This window comes from Salvia splendens, chromosome 7 (genome assembly GCF_004379255.2).
Source record: "Salvia splendens isolate huo1 chromosome 7, SspV2, whole genome shotgun sequence".
NCBI classification, from domain to species: domain Eukaryota; kingdom Viridiplantae; phylum Streptophyta; class Magnoliopsida; order Lamiales; family Lamiaceae; genus Salvia; species Salvia splendens.
Window position 1 is genome coordinate 23,612,486 of NC_056038.1, and position 11,507 is coordinate 23,623,992.

Genomic DNA, 11,507 nt, shown 5'->3' on the forward strand with positions numbered 1-11,507 from the left:
ATCAAATCCTACAATTCAAGATAACATTGATCTAGGATTATCATTATTTAAATCGTACTAGGATATTACTAGATAGAAATAGTTCCATCATAATCCATAAGATAATAAATTCCTATCAACCAAGATTTATACAAATCTTAATTCTATTAGAATAGACATCTAGAATATATCAAACATTACTTAGATATTTTATATGGTTTTTGCATAATTATCACATAAGCAGATAAAGCAGATAATCCACTTAAAATAGATAAACACCAAATAAACAGATAAATCCATTTAATTCATGACATTTAAACACACATGATAATTAAAGACAATTTATTTAATCTAGTCAAGGGAGAAATAATTAAATAATTAAGTTTTATCTTGGATAATAATTATCCAAATTCATTTAGGATTTATCAAGATAGAGTTAACTATCTAAATCCACTTAGGATTGTTCTAGATTTTATTTCGATAAAATAAATCCTACAATTCAAGATAACGTTGATCTAGGATTATCATTATTTAAATCGTACTAGGATATTACTAGATAGAAACAGTTTCATCACAATCCATAAGATAAAATAAAAATCCTATCAACCAAGATTTATACAAATCTTACTTCTATTTAGAATAGACATCCAGAATATATCAAACATTACTTACAATTTCTTAGATAAATAAATTTATCTAAATCCAATTAAATAAGGATTTTCTTATATATTATTAACATCCTAATCTATCTAGGACATAAATCCAAAAGATAAGGATAACTTGTATTAATACTTATTTTAATCCATCTAGGATTTGTCTTTATAGAATTAAATCTATTCAAATCCATGGGATAAAATAAAATAATATAAATGTTTATCCTAATTCATCTAGGATTTATCTTGGAGTAAATCGATATAAATCCATAGAATAAGAAAATATTATATTATAATTATTCAAATCTATCCAAGATTTATCTAGGAAGAAATCCATATAAATCTATAAGATAATAATAAAATATTATATTATCACTATTCAAATCCATCTAAAATTTATCCATGAATAAATTCATATAAACATATAGGATAAGAATAAAATAATAGTATCATTTTCTAAATCCAACTAGGATTTGTCTATGAATAAATTCATAGGATATAGATAAAATTTAGATTGTCTTTATCCAAATTTAACTAGGATTCATCTAGGAATTAAATACCTACAAATCCATAAAATAAGGATAAAATCTATAATTAATCCATGATTTAATTCATAATTAAATCTCATATAATATATAAAATTCACAAGACATATTCAAATCTAATTTTCAAATTAATCTTGAATACTTTTCAAAAATTTTCAAATTAATCTTGAATACTTTCCAAAATTAATTACAAGGGTTAGGAAACCCTAATCTAAATTTGTAAAAAATCTTGACCGAACCTTGTATGGCTCGGCTGGACTCCCACTGAACCCGCAGCCGCTGCCTCGTTTCCGGCTGCCCGTGCCCCCGCCGGCGCTGCTGCAGGGTGACACCCACGCGCCAAGCACAGCCGCTGCAGTTGCATCTTCTCCGGCGCTGCTTCTGGTGCTGCGTCGTCGCTGCTGCCCGTGAAGGGCTCCCACTCGAAAAGCTGTCGCCGCCGGAAAAACTGCTGTCTCACTGGCAGATCGCCGATTTGGGGCTGCTGCTGCCATGATCGACCAAACAGCCATCGCTGCTGTCACGATCCTAGGCCAGCCCTGTCACGCTACTGCCTTCTGGATTGATCACTTGTTGCTGCTTCCGTTTGATCACGGTGTGGTTCTTGTCGCAAACAAATCACGAACAGCCACCGATTCAAATAAAAGCCAAGTTTACTCCATTTAATTAGAATAAGTAATTTCAACAAGTACATTCGTAATCATTACATGATTGTATATGTTGGGAATTCATTAATCTATCACATAGACTACGCAATGATTACATATATGAAAACAATTCATACTCCCATGGCAGTACCCAATTCTCCGTACATAGTGTTTCGAGAGATTAAAAACGAAAACACATGATATCATGCATTAATGCAATTCACGTCACATGAAATTAATCCACATAATCAGAACTGGTTCCCGAACTGTATCTCGAAATTAGTGTGGGTTGATCTTATCAAAATACTAGAGCTCGAATAAAAAGACAGAAATTCCTCACGGATGAGAGCTGAAGAACTCACGAAAGAGAAAAATTAGAAAATTTCGTACTCCTTCAAAAAGAGAAGGGACGAAAATTTCATCTCAAAATTAAGTATCTTTTCTGTCTCATTTATTCTCATATTTATATTAAGTTTATATTAAGAACTCATGGAATAAGATGTGTTAGGCATTTAAATGGGACTATGATATCAACATCTAATCTACGAATTTCTCACCTTAAAAGAGGGTATGATCAAAATAAGTGACCGACTTAGCAACTTTAGAAACACTAAAGGCAAGGAGATCAGTTGGCTAATAGTTTATCGTCGTGCATTGGATCGTAGAATTCTGCATTCATTCCGTATCACTTTTTACATCATAATTTTTACCTGTTCTTGTTTTATTTGACATTGAAGTACTCCCTCCGTCCCACATAAGATGACACGTTTTAATTTTTAGTTTGCCCCAACTAAGATGACACATTTCCTTATTTGGAAACTTTCTCTCTGCAATTAATACACTCAACCAATTTTTCTCACTCATATTAAACTATTCATCTTTCTTTCTCTTTCTATTTTAATACTTACACTCACATTTTCTCTCTCCAATTAAAAACATTAATCAATAGCTCCTAAAATCTCGTCCCCGCCAAGGAATGTGTCATCTTAGCCGGGACGGAGGGAGTAGTAATTTTAGAACAAAAATCCAATTTGATCGTGGGAGTTAAGTTGACACATTAGTTTCTGTGGGATACAATCATCTTACTTGTCATTGCCGCATTAGCTCTCTAAACTTGCCGCATTAGCTCTCATAATAAGAGTAACACTTTGCCACACCTTGCACTAACTCGCTTTATTTTTACCTTAAATAGTAAGTATGTCACATATTGCACTAACTCGCTTTACTCACATTTTATTATAAAACCAATATAAAAAAGTGGTCTCATATTCCACTAACTTTTTTCCAACCCACTATTCTTTACATTTCTTAAAACTCGTACCCACAATAACAGTGACTCCTATTGTGGGACGGAGGGAGTATTAAATAGTACCCCCCTCCCATAAAAATATGTGCACTTTCCATTTTCGTTCATCCCACAAAAATATGAGCATTCCATTTTTGAAAAGTTATATCAATTTAATAATGTATGTCCCACTATTCACTAATAGTAATTTAACTACCATTCTCCCTCTCTCTCACTTTATCATACCATTCTATTACTGTATCAATTTTGTTTTAATTCTCGTGCCATATCTATTGCTCATATTTTTACGGGACGAAGGGAGTAATAAAATAATTCGATGTAAAATTTTGATCAGTAGAGCTTTACAACCAAGAAGCAACGGGGAATTAGCTACAACATAAAACCAATTCAAAAGATATTTCATTTGTAGAGAAGAAAGGTTAAATTTTCAGAAAATGGAAGAAGAAATTTCTCATTCTTATCAATGTAAGAAGAAATTATGCCGCTAATATATCTTAATCTAAAGAATTAATTACGTTCATGTAGTAAATCATTTCCTAAATATTTACAGAATTTGGAAACTTAATCTTTCCGAAATGATCATAGAAGAATAAATCTGTAATATATAAAATTAATTAATAATAACAATTTTATTTTAAATGTAAAATATCTAAAATATCCAATTATGAAGTATGAGTTGTGATCAATGTCGAACCCTTCCTAAAGACCGAACTAGAGACCAAATCGCATCCATCCATTAATCACATATAATGGTTATAATAATTTATGATATTTTTATTCAATTAAATTGCTAAAGGGTAGTTTAGGAATGTGCAGCGCTCATCCTTCCTTCCCAAATCCAACCAACTTCTCTCTCTCTCTACAATTCTCTCTCATCGTCCCTGCCCCCAATTGCCCCTTCTCTAAACCTACAGAGGAGGCGCCACCATTTCCTCTTCTCTATCTCTCTTTCTGTCCCTCATCGGTGCTTCTACGACCACCGCTCCCTCCGCCTCGCTACTTCGCTGCCCGCCTGCCACTGCCAGCCTGGCCCCCCTTGCTGTGGCGTGCGCCGGCGCTCCTTCAGCCATGTCTCATCGGTGTTCCTTCTGTACAGCCTCGTCGCCCATGCCGCCGGCATGTGCTGGCATTCCAAGGGTGAAAACCAGGGCTGCGGTCCGCCATCCGATCTACTAATCAACTCTCTGCTCTGCTCGAAGTAATCTCTCAAAGTCGAGCGCCGCTCCTCCAGTGCTCCGCTACTCGGTGGCGCCCGCTGCTTCTTCCCCACGGCTCCGTTGTCGGAAACGGAGGGTGCTGCTTGCTTCTCCGTCTGAACGGCTGATGCGGAAACGGAGAGCTTGGATTTAAAGATTGGACTGATTCTCGGGGTGCATCATGGCGGGTGGTCAACGGACAGATACCGACGGCTTGAATAATTGAATTAGTGAAATTAGTGAAAGTGACAATCATTTTATTTGTTGACTTGAATAATTGAGCGACTGCTTGAAAGTAAGTGAAAAGTGACGACATTAATTTATTTCATTCAACATGTATACCACTTCATCCCAATAGGATTTTACTTCATTGAACTTCAATTGGGTTATTACTTCAGTCCATTACCTTATTAAATGAGGTTATAAATTCATCAACGTTGACATACATCATAATAAAGAATAAATACTTCATTTTGAAAACACTTCACACAGTCTATTCGCTTTAAATTTTGTAAAAATGTTAAACAAATTCAAATTCAAAATAGAATGAAATAATAATCTTTTGGAATGAAGTAATTAACTATTGGAATGAAGTAATAAATCTACTGGATGAAGTAATAAACTATAAATATAATTTGACAAAAATGAAAATTTGGAAAAATATAATTTAAAAAATAAGAGCATTTTTCACTACTTAATTTGGATTTTTTTTTTGATAAAGAGCTGAACCTTTCTGCAACCAAACCGGACTTATCAAAGCCATCATTGTAACACCCCTTACTCGGTTAGTTTTAACCAAATAAGTGATGTTACCTTTCGGTACGATCGATAAATAAAACCTGCCTATTTTTTTTTTAATCATTTTGCAAACACTCATCATAACAACACTATCATATAAGTAACTAAACCTGATAACACAACTGATTACAACTATACATAACAAAATAACATTAACCTGTTTAGATAGATATATACAACTCCACTAGCAAAAAGAAGGTTATAACCTTACGTTTGTAACCCAACTATTTACAACAAAAGATAACCTAAGCATGCCACGTGTAAACTCCGACTGTACCAGCAAAAAAAAGAGGTGGTGACTTGACACGTGCTGCTGCCAACTAGCGAGTTCACTCGCTTCTATACTCTGCAAGAGAGAGAAGAAAAGGGGGTGAGCTTCTAAAAGCTCGTAGTGTAATCGCATTCCAGAATAAAACCTCTACAACTTCAATCCATATCACTATCACAAGTAAACACTTTATTACCTGGAATGTCGTACAACACATATTCAATTTAATCATGTAATACTTTCAATAATAGTCATCTATCACATATCAATCAGAACTATATAACACAATACAACATACTTTTACCTGAGGAAAACATAATTGTTTAAAGAATTCAAAACACAACCATATTATTTCAAAAATAGAAAGTCACATTCAGCCCTCAAGTTATGCTTAGTGATGGACACGGGTACACGGACACTATCTGTAGCCCTATGAGGGCGTCTATCATGTAAGTCCGTATCGGACACTGTAATCTTCCATATGGCCTATGCAAGGCAACTGTCATATGTTACCCCTATAGGGTACATTTCAACAATCGATATATCATATAGATCATCGCTTCGGTTATCCAGAAGACGAGTGATCAACATGTGTGCAGTACTGTTGTCCTATGGCATGCCAACTATACCCTGTGATTCACTCAAGCAATGGGGCGTAACGCAACTATTTCACATCAACTTTCACATTATTCAACACATATAGCTATTTGCATCACTTTGAAGTATACAAAATCCACACAATCATTTTAAGCTCTATGGCATAAGTATGCGAATCACACAAACAAATAGTAATATTTATCGAAGTTAAAGGAATTAAATTCTAGAACACGCGTACACTACCTGTACACGTCAAAAAAACGCTATTACTGGCTTAGTCAACCATGGAGGTACTCCTTTCCCTTATTGCTTGTGCTTGCACCGTGTTCACCTAAGTTTAAAATAGCCACATACACTTCATAAATAAACACTTAAAGCACAAATATAGAAGCCAAAATATCACATCTATCTATCTCCCTTTTAGCATAAAAACCTCTATTATCAACTTTTAAAGCTTTAAAATCATTGACTGCATTACATCATCTTCATATAATAAACTGACTTAGCTTGGAGACAACTAGGGGTCGAGCCCTACACCAAAATAAACCTCTAGATGTCTATTTTAATTACAAAAAAGGTTTTCCTCAAAATTACAAGGGATTAGGGAGTTATGGACGTTTTACTACAGCCTGCCAGTTTGTGACAGATTCTGGCGACTGTTTAACATGAATTTTTAAAAATGGCAAACGTTGATGAAATGCTCTGAAATTTTGCAGACATCTTCCCAATACCTGATAGTATGCATTAAAAATTTTAGAACATAAATTCTAGCATGTTAAAGTGGCCGAAACGGATCAGTAAATCAGCACCAGAACAGCCTACAAACAAGCTATTTCTCCAACAAAAGAAATCCCAAAACAACTCAGATTTTTCCTATCACTTTCTTGCTTAACTATCATATCATACTTCCAATTGCATAATTCAATAGCCAAATTACACCAAAGCATCAAAACAACAAAATCTCCAATTCTATGAACCCTAATTTTCGACCAACCAAAAAGAATCACATCAAATTAACATCACTACTATACTTAGAAACATGATTGAAGATGTTATGGAGGAATCTAACCTCTAATTTCAACTATTTTCCAAAGATAAGTGGATGTGGGTTTGCAACCTAAGCTCTAAAATTGAGAGGAAAAAGGGGGAATTGATAGCTTGAATTGATGAAGTGTGTTACATGTTACACGATGGAGTGATCGGAGCTGTCACGGTGGCTGATCGGAGGGAGTAGAGGGCTATTGAAAATTTACACAGAGATGAAGTTGGCATGGGCAGATGGAGAACGAAAAAAAAGAGAGAGAGAAGAAAGAAGAGGATGGGTATTATTTTCCTATTTTCCTTTCCTTATTTTTTTTTCCTAATTTTCTCCACATGACACTTTTTTTTCCTACTAACTTACTCATCAACTTCATATTCTTTTTCTTTCTTCTTTTTCTTTATTTCATTCTTTTTTTCTAAATTTCCAAAAAAAATTCTATATTTATCTCTTCTATTCCTAACAAAAACATATACATATAAAGCCACTAACTAAACTATAAATTCTAATCTCTAATTCCTAATTCTTCTAAGGTTGGGATATTACAATCATCTTCTTCTTTTTTTTATTGATACAACAGCTATGTAAATTGCACTTGGAACACGGACACACACACACACACACAAACATGATGCATACAAAATCGAGAAGAGGAAGAAGCTGCAGAGCAGCGCTGTCTTCCTCAATCGTCGCGGTTGATTGAAGGCATTTCAAATTGGAGAAGAACAAGTGTGGAAATCGCCAATATTTAGATTTCTATATTACTTCATTCAACTAGGATATTACTTCTTTCAGTAAGATTATTACTTCATTCAACTAGGATATTACTTATTTCAGTTAGATTATTACTTCATTCAGTTAGATTATTAAGTACTTCATTATTTAACTTTCTTATTACTTCATTGACTAACTCATTACTTCATTTTCTATTTTACTACTTCATTCAAATAGTTACATCACTTCATTCGGCTATGTTATTACTCTAAAGGATTTTTGAGCTAGATAAGAAAGAGTGATCACTGCTTCATTCATACGTACAATTAATTCATTCAACATGTATATATCACTTCATCAAAATAGGTTTTTACTTCATTGAACTTCAAGTGAGTTATTACTTCAGTCCACTACCTTGTTAAATGAAGGTTATAACTTCATCAACACTGACATATGAATACATCATAATAAAAATACTTCATTGTTAAAACACTTCACAATGTCCATTCGCTTTAAAGTTTGTAAAAAGTTTAAACAAATTTGAATTCAAAGTGGAATGAAGTAATAAACTACTGAAATTAAGTAATTAACTATTGTAGTGAAGTAATAAACTATTAATGTAATTTGACAAAAAAAGACCCTCGGTTGAAGTAATGTGGCTATCTGATGAAGGATGGAAACTTTCACTCCATCTTCTCATCTCATCCATAAAAAACTATATCTAAGGGCTCTAATTTGGTCTCTAGTTCTGCACCAAGGGGTGGATTTGCATATAACGGGAGTTTCGATCAATGTCGACCAATTTTAAAGACCAAACTAGCGACCAAATTAGATTATATTCAAATGGGGTCGTTACTTCATTCCAATAGGTCAATCATCGAATAAATAGATTTTTACTTCATTCCAGTGGGTATTACTTCATTCTAATAGGTTTATTACTTCATTCAAATGGGTCGTTACTTCATTCAAATAGGTTTTTAGTTCATTCCAGTAGGTTTTCAAATGATTCAACACATGCTTCATTCGAATTCACTAAACAAGGTTTTTACTTTATTTAGTGTAAAAATACAATTTATTCCAATAGATTTATTACTTCATTGAAAAATATTATTACATCGTTGGACTAGGTTTTTACTTCATTCCAGTAGGACTTCAAATGCTTCTACACATATTACTTCATTTCTGCAGTGTCCACGGAAGAGCCTTCAGCTTAAGAAAATCATAACTCCCCCCAATTATTGAACAAATGGATTGAGTAATCAAACAAATTGAGTCACCTTTTCCGCACAAATCTCACTTGCTCATCGCATTTTTTAACCAAGTATTACCATCAATTCAGTATTCAAAAGTTATCTGTACTCAGCAACAACGGTGAGGCACATCTGTCCACGGTGGTGACTCGGCAGCAGCAACAAACACGGTGAGCAGAGCCAGCGCGAAGTAGATGACTATGATGTAGCTTCGAGCGGACATAGGTAGCGATGGAGTAAGAAAACTCTGAGCGCAAAATAACGGTGGTCGCGACGGCAAATCTGCAACAATGGCACACTGACAGCGGCTATGGTGAGGTGACGGCGCTGAAGGAGTGCGACGGCGTCTGTACCGCGAAGATGAAGAGGCTGAATCGGCGGATTTAGATGATGAATCGGCGGATATAGATGCTAAATCGACCGATTGAGATGCTGAATCGGGGATGATTGTCGTTGATTTCAGTTGAATCGGTCGGAGATGATGGATGAAGATGAAGAATCGTTGCTTTCTCAGAGAGGTCTTGAGAGAAGAAGAGGGAGGAGGTGGAATGTGAATGAGTTAATTTTATGTAATCTGAGAACTCTAATTTTTTACCCTAATTACAAAATGACGTAAATACCCCCGCGTTGAAGTAAATTGTGTATGCAATGAACTACGAAAAATAACCCTTAATTGTCTAATCTTATCCATCAAATTTAAGATCTAAGGGCCCAAATTTGGTCTCTAGTTTGGTCTTTAAGACTGGATTTGTGAATAATGAGACTCATAGTTTATATAAAATTAATTAATAATAACAATTTTATTTTAAATGTAAAATATCTAAATTTGTTACCCCCAATGACTTCTCCTTGAGCGGTCTGGACCGGCCCGGACACTATAATTCGTACAGCGTTGCCCCCGTCTTTGCATCTGCAGCTGCTATGGGCCAGACATTTATACGCGTGGAGTTTGCACCGAATGGGTACTTGCCACCGCACAGGCACCGTAGGGCGTCGGAGATCATCTATATATTGGAAGGTACAATGGAGGTTGGATTTGTAACCTCGTATCCTGCCTACAAATATTACAGCAAAGTTCTTAACAAAGGTGATGCCATCATGATTCCTTTCGGCCTCGTTCACACTGTACGAAACGTAGCCAGCGAGAAATGTGTCATAACGGTCTCGTTCAAAAGCCAGAATCCAGGCTTTATTTACATGCCCGACTCGGTTTTCACGGCCAAGCCTGCCATCAACAGCACTTATCTAGCCGGAGCGTTTAAGCTGGATGAAAAAACTGTAAAAGATTTGCAGACAAAGATGTGGTATATTTAATCCTTGTATGCTACTTCACCATGTATGGTGATAAACAGTCTTTAATCTTCAATAAATAATAATTGTAATAATTCTCATTGGAATAAAAATATATTTCTTTATTAGTATCTTTTTCGTAGAATTTTAAAGTTTGTGCTGAACATTTATTCATAAATAAAGGAAATACTATATAATTTCTTAAAATCCGTACAAGTGCCAAATTATTAGGGACAGAGGGAGTACTAATTAAATTTGAACTTCTACTAAGCTATTTGCATTATATCCCAGTTCCAAACTATTTTTCTTTCTTTGGCAAAAACTTTATTTACACTTCTTCTTTTACTCTCTTTCTTCCCCTACTTTATTACTCCCTCCGTTCCACTAAACTTTATTTTTCACTTATTCTTTTACTCTATTTTATCTCCCCTATTTTATGTAATGTTGTTTTCTTTATAAAGTGGGAAGAGAATAAAGTATGAGAGATAAAAAACTAGAGATTATGTTGCTTCTATTTAGAATTATTTTTAGTGGGACAACCCAAAAAAAATGTGTCACTTTTAATGTGATCACGGACTGAGTATCTTTTATACTTTATTATATCTCCACTTAACTTTTAAACATCAATTCCTTGAATTCTCATGTCCAAAATATAAACTATTTCCATTCTGATCCGTCATCTAAAAATAGAAATTTTCTATTTAAATAAAAATTTCTCTCTAATGAGATGAGACACATGTCTTTCTATCTGTCTCTCACTTTACTAATTTCGCATTAAAATGCGTGTCGTTTCAAAAGTTCCTACTTCTAAAGGACGGAAGGAGTATACTACCTACAACCATTTATCTTTCCACCATCTCTTCTCTTAACTATTCATTAGTGTCACTTCTTCATATCCTTTATAATTTCTATTTTTCCCAACCAATTTAATTTAAACTAAACATTATTTATAAATCATAAATATGACATTTTATTGAGAAAAATCAAAATTACATATTGAAATCCTAAAATTGTAATCTATTGTAAGAAATAAAATACATAATCCTAAATCGAATCGGTAGAACAAACCATCACTAGAATTTTAGTGGTAAAGCAGCTACCATAGGTGAAAAGTTACACTAGAAAAATATTGTAGGAGATTGGCTATACATTGCTAAATCTGGACCAAATATGCTCGATTAGATCTTCCTGGATTTGGGTATGGGCGACGGAATCGCACGTCGTT

At 34.3% G+C, this 11,507-nt stretch overlaps 1 protein-coding gene and 1 long non-coding RNA gene across 3 annotated transcripts; one reads left to right on the top strand and one right to left on the bottom strand.

Annotated features, from left to right (window-relative positions):
• Positions 1-5,238: 5,238 nt before the first annotated feature.
• On the bottom strand, positions 5,239-7,272 carry LOC121741361. Of its 2 annotated transcripts, XR_006037842.1 has the most exons (3): positions 7,059-7,272; positions 6,233-6,320; positions 5,239-5,470 (listed from the first exon to the last, which is right to left on the bottom strand). It is a non-coding gene; the product is annotated as an uncharacterized LOC121741361 (long non-coding RNA). The 2 variants fall into 2 exon arrangements; XR_006037843.1 differs by lacking the exon at positions 6,233-6,320.
• Positions 7,273-9,913: 2,641 nt separating this feature from the next.
• LOC121810584 (germin-like protein subfamily 1 member 11) lies at positions 9,914-10,306 on the top strand. Its single transcript, XM_042211346.1, has one exon. The coding sequence runs from the start codon at positions 9,914-9,916 to the stop codon at positions 10,304-10,306; it is 393 nt and encodes a 130-aa protein (XP_042067280.1).
• Positions 10,307-11,507: the final 1,201 nt, after the last annotated feature.